A 27,661-nucleotide genomic window follows, 5' to 3' on the forward strand; every position below is an offset into this window, starting at 1 on the left:
AACAAACAAAAATTCTTAGACAAATGTCAAGCTCTGTGAAGAGAATTTACCTTGCGCTGTTCCGAAGGCATAGGGATTCTTCAAATAGCTCACTAGACAATTTTGAGACTCACACACTTCATTTTTTTTAAAGGAATAAGACAACACTATGTAAGCAATGCCAAGATAATTACAGCTTTGTGTTTAAAAATAAGCTGGTAGATATTTTCACTCTATCCTCAGATATATTACAGTTCTCATTTCCAGAGATACTATATTCCAGTAGAGTTGTCTTGGGTCTTAGGGTCTGTGCAGCCAGATCATCATTATTTGGGGGACATGTGCCATGGACACAGGGATAAAAATATGGAACCTCTCATACACATACTTTCTCTTTGAAAATGAATGAAAGCGCAAAACTTAAGAGGCTCTGGGTCTGTCAGCCAACATGGAAAACTCTTGGATGAATTCAAAAGATGTGGCAAAAATATCTACAGACAAACTCAACTTTCCATTCCATTTCCTCCTCAGAACTGCCTGCGAAATAAAAGCTCCAATGATGGCAACTAGCCCCGTAAACTCCCTAATATTCTGGCAATGGTCCCTTTCCCCCATCCTTCTTAATGGCTAATTTAAAAATTCCGCCTCTCATTTTAAGTTCTGCAGTTTACTCTAACTTATAATAACTCATAGTTCATCACCTCTTGTTCTTTCTATACATGTATCCCTGGAACTGAGAATCTCCCTGAGTAAAAACATGCTTTTCTAGTTGCCTAGGGAAACGGGTGGCTCTAAGATGCAAGCCTTGCTGCAAAGGATTATGGGCCAAAGACCCACTGCCTGGTTACTGAGTCAGATGAGAATTTTCTTCTACCTCCAATTTTCTGGTCTGTTTCCTTTCTTCTCCCTACAGGGTAGTGTTTCGAGGCCCTCTCAAGGACTCCATTGGGGAAAAGATACCTGGGAATCTTCTAGAGCCCAAGTACATAAACCTAAGTAGATGGAAAGTGTTCAGAGCATGAGAGACTTTTGTCTTCCCTTGAAAGCTACGGACTTACCCATCTGCTGTGCTATGGTCCACTCCTTATGGCATTTACCTAAGACCGGAATGCAACAATCCCTGCTTTTGATGAAGATGGAAAAGGGAGAGCATAGAAACACTAAAACTAACATCTTTTTTAGAAGAAACCATTAAAGGAATACCCAGCTGAGATTCAGTTGAAGGTTCCTGCTTGTAATATTTTATCAAGGGCTGACTTAAGAAAAGTCAGTCGAGATGTACTGTAGTTTTCAGCAGTTTCCCTCCCTGCATGGTCAACAGAAGGGCTAGTCAGCTAACATGGTTGATAGGGAGGTATTAGGTGTTCAGACTTAAAGTATGCATCTGAAGCATGGCAAAAATCCCACTCTTACTGTCACATCAGTTAATTCAGGAGTTATACACAGTTAAAATATATTGTCAGTGAATCTGAAGTTCTGGCTACACAACTAATGGCCCTGGGCACAGAAGGTCTCTCACTTGAAGATCATGACTTAGGGAGGGAAAGGATGACATGAGGCAGGATAGACAACTACTGACAATCTGCAGGAACAACATATGCCTTACTGTAATGTGATGGATCAGCATGGACTTGAGATGACAAGAATAAGTCCAAATCCTGAAACTTATTAACTGTGAAACCTTGAACAACTCATTCAGTTTCTCTGAATCTCTGTTTCCTCACTAAAATATGAAAACATTGTCACCAGACCTGTCAGTCAGACTATGACTGTGAATAGAGCTTTAGACAAATATCAGCTCTATCATCTCATCAGCAGCAGGAAAGCTGTGTGTCCAGTAGAAAAGAAGGAAACATACACAAGAGAAGGCAGCTCAAATTCATTGGGGTCCCTGGGTGGCTCAGTCAGTTCAGCATCTGACTCTGGATTCTGGCACAGGTAATGATCCCAGGGTCATGGGATTGAGCCCCGGGTCAGCCTCCATGCTGAACTTAGAGCCTGCTTGGGATTCTTTCTTTATCTCTCTGCTCCTCCCCAGCTCTCATTCTCTCTCTCTCAAAATAAATAAACAGTGTTTAAAAATTCATTAAGGTATTCATGTTTAGAGGGCACAGGAATGTAACTATTTCTCCCACCCAAGGAAAGAGTCTTAAAATAATTCATTTGTGAAGCTTCAACACATTTTGGGGGAAGAAGGGGTGTCCTGTGTGGCCGTGTAGTAATGGCACCATTATTGTTTTAATGTGAAATGATTCTGCCCTCCCCACAATACCTATATATCTATATCTATATGTGTAGATTTATCAATCTATCATCTAGCTAGACTGTTTCAAAGTAAGTTGCAGACATCATGACACTTCACCCTAACTACTTCAACATGTTGCCCCTAAAAATAAGGACATCATTCTGTATAACCACAATGCCACTATCACACACAAGAAATGAACATTGATGTATTATCTAATATACAACTCATATTCAATTTTCTCTAAACTTGCCCCAAACATTTAATAGGTTTTAAAATTACATCCAGCATCCATTGAGGACTCTTGCCTTCTTCTTCAACCCCATTTCCTAATTTTTGTTCCTTTCCACATTGGTGATTCACTCTAATGATTTTGTTCTATATTATGTTAAAATTGCCCTCACTGGAAATGGCATCGCTTCTCTACCATCATCCCTTTTCCAAATCTGTATTAGCATAATTTTAAGACTTAGCTCAAAGGCTAACCATTTGATAAATATGCTTTCATTCCTGCCTGGGGATGTCCATTCTCCTTTTTCTTCTGAATTCTCAAAGAACTTTCGCTGAACTTTGATTGGGTCATTTGCCACTTTCAGTCTTGAGTCAGGATTAAATACCATAACCCTGTATATGTTCTCTATTAGACTAAAGGCTATCTCTTTATGCCTCCAACACTTAGCAGAGCAGTGTGAACAAAATAGGCACTTGGTGGATGTTTTTTACCTAAAGCAAATTTTCCTTAAATAATCCTGGCCTCAATTTATACTTTGTTCATTCTATCTACTTAGGAGAGAGTATCCTTCTTCTATTGTCTGTCTATGCAAAGCTGATCTCCGTAAAACCATTCCTAATTATCCAGCTTAGGGTTTTGGAGGTAATGGATGTGTTTGTTAGTTGGATTGTGGTGATGGCAAGGAAAATGTATACATATGTCCAAACCCACCAAGTTGTAGACATTGGTTACGTGCATTTGTTTTTTGTCTATCTCAGTAAAGCTGGGGAAAAAGTTTTCAGAAGGGGAAAAAAAGAGTGGAGTCTGGAATCTAGAATCTAATCTAGTCCTGCAATTTATTAGCTGTCGATATTGGGAAGATTACTTAACATTTTGGTGGTTCAACTTCCTAATCTGGAAATAATCATAGCGTTTACAGGGTTACATATTTTCTGTATGGATGAAATGAGCTAATTCTTATAGAGTACATAAAATAGTGACACCATATTGTAAGTACTCAGTAAAAGTTAATCATTATTCCACATTCTCTCTCATGGCTCATAACCCTTATTTCGCAAAGATTACTTACCAATTAGTGACCCAGGTTCTGTTTTTGCTAGGAAGTTAAATTTAGATCAGGTATTATTAATGGATTTCTAATGGGCACATTTTTTTCTTAAATAAAGCATGGGATAACTTTGATTATTGAGGATATTCTACATGCCAAGAACTTGGCTAAGTGCTTTCTATAAATATTTCACTCAATATTCACAATAACAATATGAGCTAGCAATTATTTCCATATTATAGGTAAAGCAAAACAAAAACAAAGATTGAGAGAGCATAAGGGAGTTATTCAAGCTGTCCAAGCTGGTAACTAGGGCAGTTCTTGAATGCAAAGATAATATTTAACTTCTATCTATTTAGCAGAGAACTGAATACATATTCATTAGTGCAATTACCGTCTACGTTCAATTTTCCTTATTGGTACGTACTTAGTTGCTATGACATTTGAGGTCCATATAATTGTTATGTTAGTTAGCTTTTTATTTTTAATATGCCTTAATACAGTAACCTTAGTTTTTGCTTTTAACATGATCTCTTAAAAAGTTTACCTTAGATTCCAATATAAAACTTTTTCCCACATCAGTAACAAGTACATGATACACTCTCAGGATATTTTAACGTAACTATAGTTTTAAAAGAACTATTCTCCATGCATTTGTCCTATCAATTTATGTTTAGCTTTTAGCTTTGTGGTATTTCTTTGGATTAATGCTGTTTCTATGGGAACTACTAGTGTTGAAAGAAATTCTAGAAAACATTTGCTGCACACTTTTGATTTAACAAGGTGGGAAATGGGGCTCAAGCAGATGGGGCACATTTCAATGCTGCTCGGCTAGTCAAGGGCACAGAACAAACCAGAACTAGAATTCATTATTTCCACTGTTGACCTATACCCTATATATAAATCAGTGTTAGGTTTTTTGTGTCCAACCAGTTCCATCTATGGCGTGGCTTGGGATCAGTGCCCTCAGTTCACCTAATATTACATATTCCCAAATAGGAAGCAAGGGGGAGACATGAAAATAGTAAATGTTAGAAGATGTAAAAGCCCCGGGTAATGTTTCCACTCCTGCTGTCCCCTGAATGTAATTTCCTCTTTCTCCACATCCTTAAAGCGATGCTACTCAAGCTGTGGTCCATGGAAGGGTGTGTGAGAAATGCTTATCGCCTTGTGATGGCACAAGTACAAAAAAGGGAGTATTTAGAAAATAACATAACACTTTAATAGAGTAATATATTCCTGTGAAATCTCATAATGGTAAAACTTGGACTTCCATTTTGTATTGTTTTCATTTCATTTTCTTCGTGATTCATTGTAACTGCGCTCAGAGAAATACTGGTCTCCAACATATGGAGGAGGAAACAGCTTTCATCACAGAAAGTTTGGGAGGCACTGCTTTAAAAGGGCCAGGTTCAGGTGCTACTGGTTCCTTTATAAGGCATCCCTGATGTTCCTGATAAACAGGGGTTTACAATTTTATAATATTTAACATGTGTCTCTCTTACGCCTCTTACCAAGATTAGTCATTATTTATGTGTTTTTTTTAAATCTCTCCTGAATAATTACAACCTCCATGAGTACAGGTTATGTATTCATAACACCTCATAATTGGCATTTAGTTCATAAATTCACATTACATTAATGAACTGGATGGGATAACCATTCATAATTATTCACAGATTTGGAGAGGGGAGAAGGTTGAAAGAAATATAGTGGGACATCTTTTCCTGAACTTACATAGGGAAAGAGTTGATAGTACAGAGTTTAGGCACTATCCGATTCCGTATTTTGCATATAAATATTTATTTACTTATTTATTTAAGATGTTTATTTATTTTGAGAGAGAGAGAGAAGGGGGGCAGAAAGAGGGAGAGAGAGAATCCCAAGCAGGTTCCATGCTGTCAGTGAAGAGCCCAATGTGGGGCTCCATCTCGCCAATGGTGAGATCATGACCTGAGCCAAAATCAAGCGTTGGACACTCAATCGACTGAGCCACCCAGGTGTCCCTGCACATATATAAATATTTAGACTAGCTAGGAGCCTGAACACATACAGGAACCCAATTTCTGCCTAATGAGAAGCTTAGAAGTTGTCAAAAATTAGTTTTAAAATCAAATTTGTACTCCAAGAAACTGTACAGTACCCTCATGCTTTCAGTACAAGCTGAACAGATATCACGGTTTTGGCAGTATCACAAAGAAATTTCTGGAACCCTCTGTTTGGTGCATGTGCTTTCCAACTCCAATGCGTCTAGACTCAAATCGTTTACTGGTGGAGATGCCAATACTCCTAATTACTAATTAAGCAAAACAGAACAAGGTATTCACTTGAGAAGTCAGCTCTAAACCCCACTCACCAAAGTATTCATCCGCAGGTGGATTTTCCATATCATACAGCATCTTCTTGGTTAGGTGTTCGAGCTCATCTTCAGGGCGGAATGAAGGGGGAACAGCTGGAGGCCCCATGGATCCTGTCTGTCCACCCTGAAAGGCAGAAAACACACAGTTCTTTAAATGCAATCTGGAGGATCAAAGCAATTGCATTGTACAGGAAGAAGTACTGGACACGACTACTAAGAGATCTGGGTTTTAGAATCAGAGTTTTCAGTTCTTCAGTGTCTGACCTTGGATACACCATTGTACAGTATTCACCTGTCTTAGTGAGATAAGCTATCTACGGACTTTAGAAATCCATGTTTACAACAGCAGGAATCCATTGCATTCAGTAATTGCTAGGCAGTCACCATGTAGCAGTTGTATATTTATGAAAGCAAGATGAATAAATTGAGCTTACTCTTTATGGAGTTTATAGTCAAGTGAGAGGTACAGGCCTATTAATAATTAAAGATAAAGCAACTATAGGAAGTGCACAATCAGGATCCATAAGGAACCTCTCATGTAGCCTAAAAGGAAGGATTCCAGAGGAGAGGCAGGTGTAGACTAGGACTTGTTCAGCTAAAAGGCAGGAAACTTACAGGTAGAAATTTTTCTATTCAGGTGAGAAAAGGCCAATTGGCATAAGGAGCTCCTGGGAGTTGTGTATTTCTGCAGCACGTATAAAGCTTGTGATAGGATATGGGATGGATCTTACGGGGTAAAGGGGTGCAGAAAGTGAATGGTTTTGTGTTCTAGTTAAGATGGTTAAGTAGTTTTCCCCCTCAGACTACAAACAGCCCCATACCAAATGGGAAAGGTAAATCAAAAGCACTGATACTAGATTGGTGTTTAAATAGATGAGCCAGAATTATAGCACTGTCAGGGAATCAAGCGTCCGTGGAAAGATTACCTGCGATGTTTGACCAAGAATCCAAAGTATGTAGAAAAAGAAGGAAGGCCAGATGCCAGATGTAAAGTAGGTTTGCATGATATAAATAAAAGGGAATGTATTATTCTATTTTCTTTTGCCTATATTATAACTTTGACTGTTTCTGGTATTACACACCAGCATCTTTAGTCAGTGTGCTTATAAAAGAAAAACTCATAAAAGGAAATGGGGCATCTGGTTAGCTCAGTTGGTTTGGGGTCCAACTTCAGCTCAGGTCATGATCTCACAGTTTGGGAGTTTGAGTCCCGTGTGGGGCTCTGCACCTACAACTCAGAGCCTGGAGCCTGCTTTAGATTCTCTGTCTCCCTCTGTCTCTGCCCCTCCCAGGTTTGTGTGAATGCTCTCTCTCTCTCTCTCTCTCAAAAATAAATAAATATGCATCAAAAAAAAGTTAAGAAATAATGATGGCCACGATGGCTAATGGAGAGAGCTGAGACTGAGAATATCCTGCCCTTGATGTTTATGCATTCATCTTAGTTCTATTTTTTTATTTAAATCCAAGTTAGTTAACATACAGTGTAGTATTGGTTTCAGGGGTAGAATTTAATGATTCATCGCTTACATACAACACCCAGTGCTCACCCAACAAGTGCCCTCCTTAACGCCCATCACCCATATAGCCCATCTCCCCACCCACCTCCCCTCTAGGAACCCTCAGTTTGTTCTCTGTATTTAAGAGTCTCTTAAGGTTTGCCTCCATCTTTGTTTATGCATCCTTAAGCTGTTGATCAAGAATTTCTCCTTTCACGAACAGTTTACAAGAATCAGTTCAACAAAGCTTGAAGCTTCGTATTCATTCACCTGTTATCTCACTATACTAAATGAGTTCTTAGATGTGAAAGTCCTGCAAAGTACAAATACCTGTACGAATGTTTCATCCTTACTACCAACGTGTATCTCAACCACTCCAACACGCATATTAATTATTTGTGTGATGTCTGAGGCATAAAATGCCATCGAAACATATAAGAAGTTGTTACTTGGCACCTATTTGCACTTTTTCTCTATATTTATTTTCATTTTTTAGGTTTTTAAACATATACAGAAAGTTGGGAGTATGGACATGCAGAAAGCATTTAAAGCCCCTCCCCCCCAATTTTTTATGTTGGTTACTAATCTTAGCTTGGGATTTTATTTCATTGTTGGACAATCTGGATGGAGAATGGACAACAGTGAATAAACTATAGCATGTGGCAGGGGACAGAGTAAAAAAAAAAAAAAATAGAGCTGCATGCTGGAATCTTTTATTCATTGGGAGATAAGGAAATTTAACACCCAAAAGGATCAGGGCAGGGCTAGTTATGATAAGCCCAGGACAAGAGCCTATCCTAGACTCATTTATTCAATAAACATTAAATGTTAAATTTAAGGTCTCCTCTAAAGTGCAAATAGCACTTGAACGTTGGAGGAATGATTTGCTAGTGATATTAAACTTTAAATGGCACAGATACTATTCACTTCTAGGAAAATTTTGCAGAAATAATCATAAAATTATATGACCAAGGCAGTCACCGGAATTACATTGGGAAAAAAGGAGGAACCCAAAGTAACAGCGTAACTATCCATCCATGCGTAAGAGGTCACTTAGATGGGCCATGATAGAAACATATCATGGAAGGTGAACAGGTTTTTAAGAGTCCATTACAAAGCTGTCTGCACAAGTAGAAAAAGGAAAAGATCTAGTTATAGGACCGGAAATGTAAATGATGGCCCCATTTTTTGTAGAGTAAGTACAGTTTAATTATGTACAGTTCTACATATAGGTAGGAAAAATAGTCTGAAATGACATACGCTCAAGTGTTAAAGGGGATTTATCTCTGGGTTTGGAATCCTGGGGACCTTTCGGTGTCTAAGTTTGTGTTTCTTTTACAATATATAATTCTACTTCTGCAATCCATAAAGTACAACGTTTTAAATGCAAGGACTTCAAGCGATAAAGATGATCCCAGCCAAATCCTGGAGCAGGCTTCCAAGCCAGGTCAGATGGGGACTCAGAGAAGGGCAAAAGGCCAAAGGCGGATCACAGATGGGTGTGAGTGGGGACAAATGTAAATGGTTCTTCAGTGTTTGAGACCGAAGAGGCAAGAGAAAGGAAGAGCCGGCTCATGACTACCATGCCATGCCAGACTCTGAGGGGCTCTAGGTCTGTGTGGGCCTGAAAATCTGATGAGTTCAACTCCCTTTTGGCAGGGGCTGACATCCATAAAAATGTACATCGAATTTACTTATAATTTCAGGAAGCTTGCAAGTCACAGGAAACCTATCCAGAGACCCTCAGGTAGGACTGTGCAGGCAACAGAAACCACAGTTTCTGGCTTCTCAGCGGCCAGGTGAGCTAATCAGATTAGAAAGTTCTCTCTGCAGTAAGGGAGGACAGGAGAGCCATGGGACTGGAATGAGGCGGCGAGCTTATCCTAACATATTTGTGGCCAGAGAGTGAAGGGGCATACTGCGAAGTGGTGACATTATGGCTGGAGACAGAGGTTTAACTCTGGCACTGGCTTGGTGTCCTCAGGTGAGCTTGTGAACTCTTTATAATTTTAGATTCCCTTCTGTAAAATGGGCTTGTCCATGCTATCTCACAGTTGCTGTGAGGATTAAAATTGGAGAGCTTGCATCTCATGCTATAGAAAGCTTAACTACTTTCAAACCACGGTCCCAAAGGGGTCTCTCTGGACCCTCAACCTGCCTCTGAGGGAGGGGATAATCCCGGTTCAGGTGACAGAATTGAAGGCAAGGATGGGAAACTGACCTACATCGTGTTTTCCAGATTTACAATAAGGAGAGAACTTGAGCCCCCAAAGAGGGTGTCATCTGACTCCAAATGCCAGGCATTTTTCCCACCCAAACATTGCTTCCCATGGAGAAAGTGGAGAAATGTATGAAATATTGCCTGTAATATAAATGGCATTGGCTGTTTTATTTTAAATCAACAACCATTAAGGAAAACCTGATAATTCCTGCTCCCAGTCTTAGGAGAGACCCTCAGGGAATCGACACAATTTATCACTGTGTGGCCCTAATCCTTATGCTTCTCTTTTAACATAAACAAAGGCAGCAAGATGGCCAGGTTTGACCTCTGCCAGCCATTCAGATTCTACCCTTAACTCTTAAGTCCTTATTTCCAAGGATTCCCCTCATCTGGGCTTCATAGATTTAAGAAAAATATACCATTCCTTTTATTCTCCAAATACTTTCTCTTTGCTTGCAATACAGTTTCTGAAGGCAGTTTCTTTTTTTTTTTTTTTTTTTTACATTCTAATCCCATGCCATGCTAACTTTGGGTTCCTGGTATTTCTTATGACGAAGCACCCCAAGACCACATCTCTTCCAGTGTTTGTGAATGTTATTTGGCCACAGAATCCCACCACCCTCTGCCCCTGGCCTCCACCCCAACCAGTGCACATAACTTAACATGCATGGAATACATATTGGTAAAAACACAGACTCCTTAGTATCCATGTGTCTCTCACACCAAGGAAGACTCAGCCCAGGGCCTTCCTTGAAGTTCAAGTCCTGTAAGTATTTTAGGGCTTCTCTCACTGCGGTAAAAAGACCCCTCTTAAATTTCTCTTTCTCAGTAGTGCTCAGAGCTCAACGCACCCTAAGATGCCCAATTAATCTTTTTAAAAATTTATTTTAATGTTTATTTATTTTTGAGAGAAAGAGAGAGACAGACAGACAGACTGCAAGTGGGGGAGGGGCAGGCTCCAGGGTCTGAGCTGTCAGCACAGAGCCCAATGCCAGTCCTGAACCCACGAACTGTGAGATTATGACCTAAGCCGAAGTCGGTCGCTTAACCAACTGAGCCTCCCAGGCGCTCCTCTCAATTCATCTTTTGATAAGCAGCTTCCAGAATTGTGCTGGGGTAATAGAATATGATTGAAAATTTGTGCGGTGGGGGCTGAAAGGGATGCATTGGATTATATTGTTTTTTATTTCCTCAAACACAGAGATGGGCATGATATCGGCAGTAGTCACCGTGGCATAATAGTAATTCCTTGTATTTTTGTGACCCTTTTCAAGGTGCCTGTTTTCACATACACGTAATCTCAAATGTTTATGTAACAGCCCTGTGTAATAGGTAATCATGCTTCGTGAGGAAATTGAGGCCCAGAGAGGGTAAATGAGCTCCCTCGGCGGAGCCCTGACTGCCGCCAGGGGCTGTGCGAGTTGGGTGTGTTTCAACTACAGTTCAGTGGCACTCAGTTCCAGGGTCATCTGCAAGCCCTTCTAAGCTCTGTCATTTTGTAGTAATTTGGATTTTTTTCGGAGTAGAGGTTTACTGCTAAAGAGTGAAATGAAAGTCCTGTGAAGCAAACATAAACAAAGCCTCTAGCCTTTTCTAAGAAAAACATGTTCTTATAAGTATCAATATTAATCACTAATATGCATGTTCTTTGAAATGCCTGCAACATCTAGAAAAGGTAAAAGAGAAAAACACACACACACACTATATGACCTACAGAGGAGTTATTGAGAAGTGGATTTCAGAAGACTGCTTCAAAATTCTCTTAAAAATACCTTTCCTAAGAAATTGCCAAGTGCCAAGCACTATCATTATAAAATCAAATTATTCATGATTCCCGCCTCTGACAACTCATGGTTTAGGAAACGAGACCTGAAAATAGAAAATTACAATAAACTGTAAATACTAAACCACAGGGATGAATTCAGTGTTCTGAGATGGGAGAAGGCTGCCAGTAAGGATATAACCTCTTGGTTTGATCCTGAAGGATAAATTAGGTCTCAAAATATAAGAAAGAAAAAGGGAGGAAGGATTAAAGGGAGGGAGGAAGAAAAGAGGTCAAGACATTCTAAGAGTAATATGTAGAAAAGAACATGCATATTAGAAAAAAAAACAAATGTGAAGAAATAGAGAGGAAGAACATGGCTAGACGAAGTGAGAGAAACGACCTATGGTCAATGCCAACACTGTTTTAGGCAAGAGAGAATCATCAGGAGATGAAAACTAGGTGTTCCCTTTACCAAAGGCACCTTTTTGAAATATACATATGGTAACATCTTCAAACATCAAGGCTAATGATGCCTTAAAAATGCAACCAGACAGCATGGCATTTCTGAGCAATTTAATGGCTAATATGTTTAAGGACCCTGATATTCACTAAGGAAGGCAGAGACCACTAACTGCCCACTGAAATTGACTTCCTCCTCTTTCTGAGCCCACGGCTGGACTAGTTTCCATTCTCTGTCGCGGTTAGATGTGGCCATGGGAGGCCCGAGAAAGGAGAGACGCACGCTGTGGAGAGCTATTCAGTGAGCAGGATGGCCTGCCTCAAACTGTTACAGAAGGGAGACTGGGAAGGAATGCGCTCAAAGGTTCGTGGTTGAAAGCAAAGGGAGGCTGGTTTATATTCTTTAGATTTTCCTGTATTTTAATTTTTTTTACAATCAAATTTTTGACCCCCAGATAAGGAAAACATTTTTTTTCTTGACACAAAAGTGTCAGAAAATGGAAAATGTCCAAGCATCTGCAACTGGTTCCTCTCTGTCGTGGTTTTTTTTTTTTTTTTCTTGCTAGCGGCCCAGATGATAATATTCCGGGGAAGGCTTATTATGAATACTGTAGCCAAATTTGGATCTAGGTCCCTAGTAAAAGTTATGGGTGAGGCTGTACAAAAATGAGGACTATTTCTGCAAACAAAGTGATATGGACGGAATCTTTGGTGAGTGTGGAAACTGCCAGATTAAGAATAACACAATATCCATCACATTTATGTAACACCTGACGGTATTTGAAGTGTTTTTATACATTCTTACATAGGAACCCATGAGCACAGAAGGGCTTATTTATCTCTCTAATCTGCATTCTGCCTTTAACGGGTCCAGTAATTTTGATCAAATCATTTCTATTCCCTGAGCCTTAGTAGCGTTCTGTGCAAAATGATGTTTTCAAAGATTCCTTTGATTCTACTCTGTCTTATTTTTGTGCCTGTAATATGCAGGGCACATATCGTTACAGATATTTATAGGGAAATCACTGATAATTCATATTTTCGGATACTTTGTAGTCTATAAAAACAGACACACACTAAGTGGAAACATCATCATTACAGAGATTTCCATTTGCAGGAGGATTTAAACCACTTGTCAGCATCCCCTGAAACAATCTAGAGCTTCATTCAGCATTCTGATTCTGAGTAAGCAGGTGGAAGGTCACAGGGTTTTTGCATCCCACTGAACTTTCACTACATTTGGGGCATGAAAATCAAGAACAAACAAAGGTTAAGCGCCCGGGCCTCACCCCTCCTCCGGTGGAGCAAGAAGAACTTCATCAACCCTCCTCAATGCAACAAGAAGCATAGGAAACAGCCTGCACTGGGGTGCAAGCACCACTAGTTCAACTATTTAAACATATGCGTCCGGGATCCATTTTACAAAATGGCTACCCACTCTTTGTTATCATGTCAGCTCCTTGAGTGACTCGGATACCGACCTCAGAGTGGGTCATTTTTCTCCTGTGGGTGCTGACCCAACATTCATTTCCTAGTTACAAGGCGCTAGATAACTTGAACCTAGTACAAATCTGAACCTTACCAGAAAAGCGCCGCCCAGGCAGATAAACACTGGGAAAAGACAGCCAAGATATTCAGAGAGATTACATGATAATGAATACTCTATCACTCGAGGACCAGAGCTGCTCACTTTTCTTGTCCATTTGTAACGATGTACAAGAGGTTCCTTCTCTCAGAGGGAAAATAACTTCAATTATGTGTTCTTGAAAAAAGAAACATTGAAATTATCTTCTTTCAAAAGGTAGAATTAGTCCCATTTTGGAGCTGAAAGCCTGCCAGAAAAAAAATATATTTCTGATATTTTCCTTCTCTTCCCCCCACCTTCTATTTAACTGTGTCAAGTTTGCAGTTTGCAATTTCCTGAGGCTGCTTCTACTTTCTGACTCTCACTGAATTATCACACTCTACTCTTGACGTCTTACTTTTAATGGAATGAGCACCCTTCAGGCCAAGGGCCGAACTCGCTGCACACCCACCCTGCTTCAGGTTAAAAGCAGTGAGTGGGCCACGGAGAAGGAGAGGGCAAGGTGGAATGCCTGTTAACAACTAGAAACTCATACACGAACGCTCCTCACAGTTACACAGGAGCAGAAAAGCGTGTGCTTAGCCCTTCTATTCTTAAGTTCCATTTTCTTGGAGAATGCACGGCAAGGCTTCAAGGAGGAAGACTAGAAGTTGTGACTTTAAACACTGATTCTAGCTTTAAAGCCCATTCCAGTTAGCTTCCAACGTTCTTGTGATTTTCGTACAAGCTCTTTTGCATATTTCCTTTCCCATGCCACACATCAATGTCTCTAAATCAGGAGTCACAACCAAGGACCGTCGATTCTGAGTTACAGAGTGGTAGATGTTACTGCAGCCAGGGGGAAGTACTGGGCTGTGCTGCTTGTGCACAAGAGTGTGATGGTGATGCAGACTGGGTGGATAGAAAGGGGGCCTTCTCCCCCCCCGCCACTCTCGATCAGGTTGCCTCAAGAGTTCTGGGGCTTGGAGCATGCTTGTTCCCAGGCCTGACGTCTAGGGTACCGTTTCAGTCCTCTGGTGTTTATTTCTCTAGTATTGATTTTCATCCACCAACTGGAAGTTAGGGACATCTATTTCATATGATGGACCTTTGCAAAACATTAACCATCACAGAAATGGCAGTTCTAATTACAATGAGGGACAGCTTACAAACCACTAACAAAGATGATTTTCTTCCTGGAAGTGAAATGTCTGCAGAGTAATATTCTTTCTCAGGTAACGCTTTGCTTCTGCACTTGCTGACGAAGCACTGTAGGGTAGTCTATCTGAACTTCACATTAATTGTGTTAGTGAGAGGTGGAATTCCTCTGAGTTCTTTTAACTACAGACCTTGAAACATACACCATCCAGTGAATATACGCTTTGCTGGCTCTCCGAATGGGCAGCGGTTCCATGTGTCAGCCTTTGGCACCATAAGATAAATCATACAGCAGGGTTCTCGTGTTGGACTCTTTGGAACAAGGTAGCCTCCCTCATGCTTTCCTGCCTAGATGAGTTTCAGGCAAAAAAGATGCTACAGGTAGCTTTCAGGCTACAGATACTGTCCCATGTGGTAAGCAGGAAGTAGGAAAGGTGAAACCCAGGAAACCCAGATCCTCAGCATCATGCAGAAGCAAGATCAAAGGTCTCTTGCCAATCTAACCCACAGTTCCCATTTCACTGTTCCCAGGCAGGCCATCCTTAAGGCAGAAAATGGCTTTCCTCCATGGGGTGGTAAGATCTCTCTCATTTTACTCCTCTCTTATATATACCGTTCCTACCCAAAGCTAAAAGAAACTATTTCTACAACACTATAGCTAAAACACACATGCATCTCCCCCCCCCCCCACTATTTAGGCCTTATGCATGTTATATATAAGGGATTAGCTACAATAAAGGCAAGGCAATTACAAGACGTTATCGTCATTGGTAGATTTCACCTTGATGAGACGCAAGACATAAAAGTTCGATGAATGGAATGAACTGTCGTTCAAGGTTGTTTTCAAACTAAACCAGATCTTGGTTTTAACTATGCCCCACCAGTGCCTGGCAGTGACTTCTGGAAGGAAGTTTCATCTTCATCTGGTTGCCTGGGACAATGCTAAGAGCTAGGTGCTCCAACACTGGGAACAAAAGATTTTACCACCACAAGCTGATTTCTATCCATTGTCCCACAGAAAAGTCTTCCTCAATCAGCAGCTACATTTTTAATAAAGCTGTATCAGACATCAGTCCCCCTAACAGGACTCTAACCCTGACTGTGGTTCTAATCCACTGTGTTCAAAATGGGGTTTTCCCAATTCCTTAGATTGTCTCATAATTCTTGACACGATCACGTTCAAAAATGGGAAGATATTAAAACATGTAATAATCACAAATGAATAAAAAATATATATGTAAGAGTGCCAGCATGCATGTCTATGTAGGTAGGGGGAAAAAAGCAGATACTAGAGGGAAATATGTCAAAATGTAAACAGATCATGCTAGGATGATAGGATTATGAGTAATTTAATATTTTTACTTATAATTTTTAAATTATCTACATGAAATAGAGTAAAAATGGATGACCCTTGGAAAATCATAAGTAGACTTTATTAACCATGGGATTTCTGTCTTTTCTTTAGTATTTCCACATGTGAGGCCAGAGGGATGAACAACCAGACATGGGGACAATTTGTGAAAACAGTAAAGGCACCTAGATTTCAGTCTGATAGGCACAGAAATACTTTCCTACTGTACAAGCTGTTTCTATCCAGTGGGCTTGACAGATGCCTGAACGTGACACAAGACACTGAAATAACATGCAAATCAGTTTTTCGGTTTTAATATGCAAATATGACGCTTGGCACATCACTTTCCATGGCTGAGGTAAATTTCTGTTTTTGAGTTTTTCGTGGGAAATGCACGCCAGCCAACAAATGGTTAACTCCCCATAGTTCACCTAACATGAGGTGGTTTTCATTTGAGTCAGAAAGGGTCTTGCTCAGCGATCCAAGGCACTTTGGATGCAAAGAAAGGGCATGCGTTTTGTTCGGTAACAATGCCAATGGCGGCTGTAAACAAGGGTGCCCTCTGACAGACGTACAGATCACAGTGGATTTCTGGGCTTCGGCGGAGAGGCAGGCTGTATCTCAGTGACAGAAACAGAGAAACGGGTTTTTGCTTGACCCGCGGAAATCAAATGAAAGTAGTTCAACATTCGCTTCTGGACAGAAAAGAAGAAGGAGTCAAAAGTCCTTGCTCGTTGGGTATTTGAGGGGTATGGAAAACTGTAGTCTCTGGTGAAGCCTACATTAAATTATCCACAAGTACTAGTAAGCAGGCATGAAGGCAATCATCAAGAAAATTGAGATACATCCAGTTCAAGGAATTCATAATCTAGTCAGGCAGTCAAGGCTCATGAAGGAGAAATAAAAGAATGAAGCAAAGCCTTGACTATCGATGGCAGTCAGTATGGCTTAGGCACTTGAGACTATAGGCTCTAGGGGCTACCTACCTGCTTGGGTTCAAATCCCACACCCCCTACTTACCAACAGTGTGACTCAGGGCAAGATGTTCCATTTGACTAAATACTAGTTGCCTAGACCATACAATGGGGTCAACTGGGTTTACCTCATGAGTCCAACGAGAAGGTCCATGTAAATCATTTACTGCCTTCACTAATTAGGAAATTATTATTATCCTTAAAAATATGCTGTGGTATATAGATATTACTGTGAACAGATCAATGGATAATATGGATTCAGATGAAAAGAGAGGTGACACTGGGCTGGAGCATACCAAAAACACAAGAGGATCATGGGAGCTTGATTTTAGGACCTGAAGGAGAGAAAACACTTTGTAGTTCTATGCTCCTTCCTAGCGAACAAAGAACCTCCGTATAATACTCACACATACTAGATTTCAGCTAATATTTTCCAAACCATGAGAGTGTGTTTTCTATAAGAAGAAACAAACCAAGTTAGTGGTTTAAGTGACTATGTTAAGTGACTTAGCCGAAATTACACCCAAAGTAAGTGTCAGAGCCAGGGGTTAAACATGAGTCTTCTGATCCAAGCTCAGTGTTTTTCCACTAATTTACAGCTGCCTCTATATATTCATTTAGAAATATGAAACTTACATGATCTATCATAAAGGTTAATCAAGACAGTCAACCTCACTGATTAAAGCATGATGCTAATTATATCAGAGGTTGGAGACCAATGTGGCCCCTTCTACTTTCAGAAACATTGATTGTGGTGTAATGGAGAAAGTGTGGGCTTCAGAAGCAGACAAATCTGGTGCAAATAGCAATTTACACCGCTTCTTTTGTCTATAAGATTTTTTTCAAATGTCTCTTAGCACTAGCTTCTGCATCTGTAGATGGGGTTAGGGGGCAGACAGGAGAGAGGAAATGCCCCACATCAGGGCCGTTGTGAGTAATACCTAAAACGATACATAGTGTGTGCTGATATTTAACAGCGGCTCACGACTGTATTAAATGCTCACAATCTGTCAAACCGGAGCTACGGATGTCTTTCAAATGTGGCAGGAAGGTGGATCTGGGAATATGGATGACTCAGTGTCATTCATCAGTACCATAGCACAGGAAACACGAGCACACTCTGAGACTGATTCGAAAGACCAGCAGCTTTAATGTTTCCAACGGATTAGTAACCATGATTCAAATAACAGTAATTCTCTTGAAGGGATACCCCCTTCATAAACTCTGAAAGGTAGAAATGCGTGTTTAATTTATATATTTACCGATGTATAACAGATGAGACTGAAAATACGTAAGGAATATGGAGCAGGTAGCAGGCAGCAAGCAATATTCAAAATATTTCACATTAACTCATTTACTCATCACAGCCACCCCATCAGATGGTCGCTATTCCGATTTTACAAATGAGAAAACTGAGGCACAGGGACCCATCTGAACACACCTGGGAATTTGGGAGTTGAATCTATCCATCAACTCCAAAAAGGGCACGCTTAAGCACCATGCAAACTGTCTCAGCTACTTGACCCATCTGCATCTTATCAGAGGGATTTTCTGATTTTTTAAGGGGCATTTAATCATATGTTACAAAGCCTTAAGGTATCAAAAGAACCCTTCATAAGGCCAAATAATGCATTTTAGGATGCACTATTTCCTCTTCGTAGAAAGATGGCAACTGAGAAAATAGCAAACATCCTGGGCAATCCAAATACCGGACTTTGAGAGGCAGGATCATTTTTTGAGGTCTTCGCTCAGGATTCACCGGGCAAAGTAGAACTGCCCTTCAGAAAGCTACTTACTGAAAGAAAGAAAAAAAAGCCTACTTTCTTCATCAGTCTCTGATATAAGCTGGAGTGTTAATGCCAAATCTTAAAATAGTAAAAGGAAATGATAAATAGCACTGTACTGAAAGGTGGGCCAAGGTAAACTCATGTCGAAGATGTTAATACTCTTGCATGTGGAAAAACCAAAAGATAATGCTATGTTCTAGTGACCAAGGTAATATTTTTTGTCTGCTGGGTTGTGGCCTAACCATGAATAACGTACTATGAAAGCATTCCATTCTATAAGAACTAGAGGTTTCCAAAACACTGTCAGGCCATAGAGTCTATTTGGGAGGGAACTCCTGATCCCTGCAGATTCTCTGCAAATTTTAGAAACAGAAGACACACTAGAGATGACTTAGTGGTAGAAGAGTCTCTTCCTTTCTACCACAAAAACTGAGGGTCATGAAAGAAACGGAGTTTCCCACGGTCACCTGGAAAATGAGCGGTGGAATCACGGAGACAGCTCAAACCGCAGAAGCAGGTCTAATTCAAAACCAGTTAGTTCACTTTCTACCGTGGAAGATTCTCGCAGACGGTGATGCATTCTTGATGCCCTATAAAGTACGCTCCTTCTGGCAAAAAATTTGAGAGCCCTAATCTACATTTATGCAGCATTCTGAGCTCCCAAGATGGAAGTCGCTATAAAGTGAAAATCACTGCTGTTATTCTCAGTGAGTCTACACAGGCTGACAACAGCTGGCACAGACAGATGTGGTCCACAGAGATTCTGCCAGGCTGTGCTGGTTATCATCCCCGCGCAAGGTTCCTTTCCCTCGACTTAGCAGAGGGTGCTTCTCCTCAGTGTATGCCAACCTCGTGAGCTTCTTGTTGCTACAGGTGAGCTCAGTCTCCTCACTGGGCTGGCTTTAATCCCTCCTCTCTCCTTTGATTCAGCCACTACTTCCTAAATGACATGCCTTTCAGAGATACTTGTCACCTGGTGAGAATTCTCTTCACCTGGGGTCTCACACTATGTCTGAAGATTACAACAATAACATTTGTGGAATCACCACTCTGTATGTATATTCTCTCCTTTAACCTCAAGTAATCCAGTGACACAAATTCTTTGGCTTCTTCCCTTTACTGATGAGGAAACACACAGAGAAGTTAAATCATGTTCTGAAAGTAACCGAGCTAGTATGAGAAAGAGCTAGGATTTGTACCCAACCACACGGATTCTAGAAACTGTCTCCCAAGTTCCAGTAACTACAGATGAAAACCCAGAAGGATGGGGTCCAAAACGTCACTCCAGTCATAATGAAATGGTTTGATGTAATTAAGTGCCATAAACATGAAAAGGTTATTATTGTAACACCACCATGAATATCATCAAAAACTCTACACCCATGTCTATCATTCTAACTTTGCAGTGTACTAGGGAGGAAGCAAGTTATTACTGACTCTGTTCTTTTTCTAATAAAAAAATACAATGCTGTGCCTTGGCACTCATGACAATGCTTCATCTTATGGACTCAGCCTTCAATACTTCTTGGATATAAATATGAGAGCCTTCAGGCAAACAAGTAACTAGATGTTACAGCACATGAAACATGTTAAGGATTGAGCTGTTTCACTTACTAGATGGGACTTAGAAAGCTTCTAATAACACAAAAACGAAACCTAACTGAGGCGATGTTTGTACATAATACATTTACTCAAAGTACATTTGCTATGTGCCTAGTAAGTTCTAGTGCTAAAGAAATAACTGAAACATGGGTGCTGCCCTCTAGGAAATATAATAGGAAATATCAGACATCTGGAAATACCCAAAAAGAAAATATCCAAAGCAGAATGGTTTAATCACTGCTGTCAGAACACAGGAGAAGACTGGGGGGTGAGGGGGATAAAGGGACACTCATAAGAGAAGGTGGCATTTTAATCAGGTCTTAGACAAAGATGGCATTCACCGATGCAGAGATGTAACAAGATGTAATATCCAGAGATGTGAAGACCCTAGGAAGTACACACAAGAGTCAAGTTGAAAAGTTACCATCTTTCATTCCAGGTAAAAACACATGTCACTGTCTTCTGGCTCTTGTGTCTCTCTGTGTTCCTTTTGGATGATTTCATTGTCTGTGCTCCACATGAAGATGTCAGGAGTGAAAGTGAGGTTACTGTCTGCGGATATAGTCATCCCATATACAAGGTCATGTGCAGAAACATGTCTGCAGATCAGCCCAGGACCTCGGCACAGCAGGCCAACTGAAATGTGTGCTTTTCTGCTGTTGATCTTTAAAATGGGGTAGCATTGGGGCACCTGGCTGGCTCAGTTGGTAAAACATGGGACTTGATCTTGGGGTTGTGAGTTCACGTCCCATGCTGGGCACAGAGCTTACTTAAAAAAAAAAAAGAAAAAAAAAGGTTGCTTTAGTGAGAGGCTGAAGAAACTGAGCCACAAAGTGCTGTAATGATCTCTTTCCTTTCTTTAATTTTTTATTTATTTCTGAGACAGAGACAGACAGATCACTAGCAAGGGAAAAGCAGAGAGAGAGGGAGACACAGAATCAGAAACAGCCTTCAGGCTCTGAGCTGTGAACACAGAGCCGATGCAGGGCTTGAACCTATGAACTGTGGAATCATGACCTGAGCAGAATTCGGACTCCCAACAGATTGAGCCACCCAGGCGGACCTGACTGTGCTGATTTTTGATGCCAACAGCTCAATGCCTAGAGGAGGGCCAGAGCAGAGAACCACCACTGCCCTGGGATTTTGCTTCATGGGCTGTGCTGCTGTACAAGGGATGAGGGTCACTATGGAAGCTCGTTTTGTTTGTGCGTGTGTTTGTTTCTGCAGGTTCCGTAGCGTCATGTGCTGTTTTTACCTAAAAGCATGGCTGTGAGTTTCCAGGAGCCCTCTTTAGCCACCCCTTCTCTGTCTCCATTCTAAGGGACCTGAGGTGCTAGTCACATGAGCCAGCATTATCATAAAAACCAGACTGAAACAGCTCAATTGGCTTTCCTGCCTCTGTTACTTAATCCCCAATCTCAGTATCTAGGAGTCAAGAATTTCTTTTTCTGACCAAGAACACATGTAGAAGAGAAGGACAGGAAAGCCTGGCTGTTGAGTTCTAGGTTCCTCTTGGCTGAGAGTCACTGGGTGCTAGCTCATCATTTCCCTTCTCTGAGCATGGTTTCTTCCAATGGATATGGTCTCCAGTCTCCTCAAGCACATATTTCTGGTGATGAGCAAAGGGAGAAGGGAAAGGAAACTTGCTCAAGTAATCTGTGAACAGCCACAGCAGAAGGGGGACACAAAAACCCGTTGTCATCACCATCATCACAGCTAAAATTTACTAAGCCAGGCCCGATTTTACATGCTTCAGGTGCACCTCATCCTCCCAAGCTCTGATGCAGGTAGTTACTCTTACTGGCTTCATTCGCCGGTGACAAAATGGAGCTAGAGTCGGAAGCAGAGTGCTCACTGCTCTGCAAACATGACTATGGTTCACAGTGTACCACAGGTGGTATTTTGTGTGCACTGTGGATGTGTGTCTTCTTTTCTCTACTTCCGAAATTGTTGGCTATGTAGTTATGTGGCTCTCATAACTAGAACATAACGTCTGTTAATCCGGACCTGGGCAGGCACCAGGCGGCAGTTCCTGCTGTAGCCCCACTTTGATCACACGGGTGAAGCTAAAAAGAGAAATGTGCAAGGTCCCGTAAGACAGTAGCTTCAACTGACAATGCATGTAGCTGATATATCCGCTCTCCATGGGAGACATGGATAGAAGTATCCTAAGGCATAAAAGAAAGGGTCTTGGATGAAGATAAAAACAGTGACAAAAAGGTACCAATAGTTAGCGACTAAAAGTGCACAGGCATTGTACTAAATGGATATTCTATACATTACATGCTATAATATAATGAAAACTCCTTCTACAAATGAGGAAACAAAGGCCCGGAAAAGTTAAGCAGTTTGTCTAAGACTTTTAGGGAGTACAGAAAGGGGGCCAGACTTGAATCCAGGTCTGTGGGACTCTAGGTTCTGTGTTCTTAACCACCAAACTACCTCCAGAAGAGGGTGGATGATGTGCAAGGAGAGAAGAATGCCTTGACTATCCTCTTATTCTACCTGGTTCTGACTGTAGGGATTTTGGTGAGTATTTATAGAACCCATCTATATTTCACACCACTGTTTATCATTCTTTGAAATGTGTTATTGCTCACGCTCGAAGGGAACATCAAAATTAGGCCAACCTCTCACTTTCAACTTGTAGATTAAAGGGACTTGGAAGAATTTTGGGGGAGGCATTAGAAAAATCAAAAGTACAGGTGGGTTATAAGTGAATACTTCTCTTTAAGCTAGTGGAGCAGTCCCTTTGAAGGGTTTACTTCACGATAAAGGGTACTTCATACTAGCATCACTATGGCAAATGTAGAAGCTCGTGAATTTTGGTTTGCCAAGCTCTAAGTTCCAAAGTGAAAGACTAACCCACAACAAACAGCAAGGAGGCCAGATGGAGACTGAGGTGCCATGTTCTAATAACACACAGTGTATTGAGAGGCTGGAGAATAGGATTTAAGTCCTAAATCTGCCACATACTCGTCACACCTCCCAGCGTACGTCACATCATCTCTCTAGACCTCATTTGCCTACTCTGGACCAGATAGGTTTCACTTAGGCTCCACAAGGTGGGTTTGAAGATGACTACCCTTGGAAGGATTGTATAAATATTTAAGAGTTCGTCAAATATAAATATTTATAATACCTCAAGTAGCAGACATGGCCTATGATGGAACACGTTTACCTTCCGATCAGTCAGTGGAAAAGACACAGTGATCTCAGAGGTCAGAGAAGCAAATCCATTTTAGCAATCCCATTCTGAATTTCCTAAGCTCACTCACCGAGCCAAAAAATGAGCTCAGATCTCCTGATATACTATCATGTGCTACCCAGACAAAAAGTACGAATATCTTTCTAAAGTTCCTTTGACGTGAAAGCAAATCCCTTACAGCACAAGAAGCTATATGATTTAGGCAAATCACTTTGTTTTTGTGCATCTCGATCACTCTTGTGATTGAATGAATACAGTAAAGGGTATTAATCCCTACAATGGGACCTCAGAGGGATTTTATTAGGAATGAGTGAGATCATGAATTGTGAAAATGCTCCAGAAATACTAAAATGTCAAACAAAGGCCAGAGACAGCCAGCACTTCCTCTTTAAGCCGCTGTGAGGAGGACTTTGTCACCTGCAAATACAATTGATTATAGGAGCACAAGCAAATCAACTTCCCCTGCCAAGAAGATTTGTTGCCCTTGGTGAAAGAATAGCGTTTTGGCCAAAGAGGAAATTTCGTCATTTTCTTTTGACTTTGGTTCTGACTTTTGCAAGGTGCATGCGTCGGGAACTGAGCATCCAGGACCCAACACTGGCCCTGACTGTAGTTCACAGCCTGAAGTAAGCGACTTGATCACTGACTAAGCTGAGAAGCCACCTGCTATCTCCAGCCCCCAGGCTCCCCACCAGCCAGACAGCAGAAGGGGACAAAATAGCTGCCATGTGTCAGACACTGTGATATGGAAATGGATCTCCAGAGTTCCGACTGCATCCAGCGCATCCCATCTTTCCCTCATTTAATGGCTCTGCATCCTCAGTGGGGCAGGCACTATCCCGCTTTACAGATCAGTTAACTGAGGTAAACAGAATGAAAAGAATAGAGCTGGGATTATAATCCAGGTTGAACTCTGAAGCTTAACTTTTTTTTTTTTTTCAGGTGAACCAAAGTGCCTGCCTTCCAGGAGCTCACAATCTAGTGGGAAAGTCTGAAAGGCAACTCAATAGACTGTGAGCTCCTTGAAGGCAAGGACCGTTTCTAGTTCTTGTGTCTTCAGAGCCCAGCATGGCGTCTGCCACGCGGAAGGTGCTCAAGTTTGCTGAATGCAGAAACCATAATCAGATGTTTTCCCTCTTAAAATGCAAGTCAAATTATATTACACCTCAGTGCTTAAAACCTCTGCTAACTGCTCTTTGCTGATCCCCTGAGAATTACTTTTAAAGGTTCTTTGAAGTCCTGCCTTCACAGCCTTAACGTCCATGATTCACTCCCTTGTACATCCCCTGTGCACCACTTCTGTATCCTCCAACTCTCTTAACTTATAGGAGACATTCGACAAAATGTGCACTGAGTGAACGTACAAATATGAGAGGGGATAGATCTGCACTATATGTAGGCTATGAATATAATAATGCCAAGGTTAGATTTATCCACCAGGAAGCTTCACAGAAGATCAGACAATCAATTTGGGCCATCTAACGTGAAGATCTCAAAGGCTAGATGACATTGCATAGGAAAAATTCAATCCTTTTATTTTTTACTATTAATTACACAAATTACATCAGAACAAAACATTTTTCTTTAAATCAGAATATGTGCTGTGCCAAATTCCATCTTCTCCTAAAGGATATGGGTACAGGCCAAAAGCCCATCATATAGATTATTGTTTTTCTTCTCCTAAGTACTTAGGGAAAATTAAGTCTCATTTGGCTTGCAGTGGCTCTCAGTAAGGTTATGGTCCTTCTGCAGTGGTGCCTGGGGCAGTTAAGGTAAGAACTATGTTTTCAAAATAAAGAAACTTTTGCCGTCTTTGAAAATAAGCCACCTAGTTAGCCAGGGCGCCGTGGGAATAGTTAGGGCTTTGGCTGAGAAATCTGAGCCAGTAAGAAAGCCAGAGAGACTCCAAAGTTGGCCCTTCCATCCTTGAACTCAGTATGGAATAGACCATGGTGTATTATGGAAGGGAGCAAGAGCTCTGCCCATATCGTGCTGTGAGATGTCAGGCATCACTCAATTTTCTCATCTGTAAAATGAAGCAGCTGAACTAGATGATCTCCCATAACGTGGAAACTGGAAATGAGAAAACATGGGGAAAAGAGATAAGCTGTGCTCAAGCATATAAATCTAAAGACTCCTAAGAACACCACCACATTCCTTTATTATTTTGAAAGGGAGCAAAGCTAAGATCATCTCCATCCTTTCAGAGACTCTGACATTGAGGCTTTCACATCAGTACATATATTTCACCTCAGCCCACATATGCCAGGTGCCTTTGTGGTTCCTCAGGCTACACTCTTAAGGCCCCTGCCTACTATCTATTTGAAGATTAGAGACAGCTTTCACATCCTTGATGTTGAGGCCCCCCTCCTTTCTTTTTGTTTTGTATTGCCTGCAAATGCCACAATGAGACGACACTGAGCAGAGGCAAAGCTTCAGCTAGACGAACATTGGCTGGCTCTGTTTTACATCGATCCTTCTCATGGTGGCTGTAGAGCAAATCCACTTCCTCCCCAGGCCTGCCCATCCTCTCAGTCATGGGTCCCTCACCCTGGACGCCCATCAGAATCACTTGGGGAGCTTAAAAAAGAATGCTCATCCTCCCAGCCTCCACCCAAGGACAATTAAATCAGTACCTCTGGAGCTGGAGCTCAGGAACTAGTGTGCTTAGAAGGCTCCCCAGATAGTTCTGATGAGCAAAGGGAGCAAGACCGTGTGCTAGTTTAAACATGGACATTATACACTAAGTTAACTTTATTGCTGTCTGGCCTTTCTCTGGGGAATCGTCTGTCTGCCCTGAATCTACGGTGCCCATAAGACATCTCCCCAAAGATATCCATCAAGGTAAGAATTCCCAGAGAGGCTACAGGGACAAGATGGAGCCACTCAACTTAGTATAAGGGAGCTTAGAACTTTCTACACTTTCACTTTGTCATCGCTGCCTTTGGGATAGGCCCATGGCTACATGAAATAAAATCATACAGAGTAGGAACCATATACTTTGTTTGGCAGGAGGAACCATGTACTTTGTCTGGAGTGATTCATCCTCAAAGCTTCATGTTGTTATGGGTAGTAATGATGGCTACAGTTAGTGGGCACTTGTGTGCAGGTGAGTATTTTACATAGAATACTCAATTTAATGATCCCCAAATCACTGGGAGGCAGGTAGAGTTAGTACCCCATTTCAAATAATAGGGAGACAGGCTCAGGGGACTGAATGGTCATTGGCCAAGTCTGGCTCAGTCTGACAGTCTGGCACTGTCCACCACAGTCTACATACTGGAGTCCCCACACACTAGGCCACGGTGATACCCTGTACATCATTGTCTTCACAAACGTGGAGGGAGAATGAAGCTCTCAGTAGGTAAACACTTGACTTCAAGAGAGAGAGAAAGAAAAAAAAAAAGACAACCTCTGGGTCTATTTATGTTCCTAAAAATACCCCTGACATTGACCTAAAAAAAGGCCCAAATGGGTGGGGAAAAGGGGAGTGGTTGATGGCGGTGGAGGCAAGAAACTCTAAAAAACTTTAGAAGAGAATCAGTTGGCAAATTAAGAAAATTTGTAAGCATCAGTGACAGGACTGGAGGCTAAAGAATCCCTCTGAAGGGACACAAGCTTGTCCTAAAGCAGGCAGATTGGATTTGGGAAGCATCCTCCACCAAGAGAGAAATCAAGCCTTCTTAAGGAAACTTCTTACATCTTGTTTAATTGGGTTAATGCACCGAGGGCATTCTCTCAGCACAGCAGGTTTCCTCAGCTGGCTTCTTGACCTAGAGTAGAGTGTGGCTGTGGACATGAAGCATGTTCTTGCCATGCTGGTCTCAGACCTATATTTGCCTGGTGGCCTTACTTAGACAAAATAGATGAGGTGGAAGGGGCCCCTTGGTTTGACTTTCAAAGCTCCTCATATTCTGAGCTTTGTTTTTGATCTTACCTGTCCTTTAGCTATATTCCCTATTCTAGAACAGTCTATGTACTATTCTCTGAACACGGCCACAGAGGCCATTTTCTACTACAAGACCACCACTGCTAGTATCATGTCCACAGCTCTGAATGTGAAGAGGCACATATTCCCAGACATCCCCTGTAAGGTCTGTGCTACTACTCCTTGAATCCTAGTTCAGATGCCTCATTTCTTGATCCACTAAGCCCAAAGCAACTTCTTTCTTCTCTTGCCCTTCAGAGCACAGCATAGTGGTTAAGAGCACAC

At 41.3% G+C, this 27,661-nt stretch overlaps 1 protein-coding gene across 6 annotated transcripts in view; it reads right to left on the bottom strand.

Annotated features, from left to right (window-relative positions):
* The window catches only part of LPP (LIM domain containing preferred translocation partner in lipoma), a 504,345-nt gene that overhangs the window by 151,681 nt on the left and 325,003 nt on the right, over positions 1 to 27,661 (bottom strand). For all 6 annotated transcript variants that reach the window (XM_077754390.1, XM_077754391.1, XM_077754389.1 and 3 more), the window contains one exon: positions 5,861 to 5,987. In XM_077754390.1, coding sequence (XP_077610516.1) covers positions 5,861 to 5,987 — 127 coding nt within the window. The remainder of the gene's footprint in view (positions 1 to 5,860; positions 5,988 to 27,661) is intronic.

The sequence above is a fragment of the Crocuta crocuta genome, unplaced genomic scaffold (assembly GCF_008692635.1).
Source record: "Crocuta crocuta isolate KB4526 unplaced genomic scaffold, BGI_CrCroc_1.0 scaffold70, whole genome shotgun sequence".
NCBI classification, from domain to species: Eukaryota; Metazoa; Chordata; class Mammalia; order Carnivora; family Hyaenidae; genus Crocuta; species Crocuta crocuta.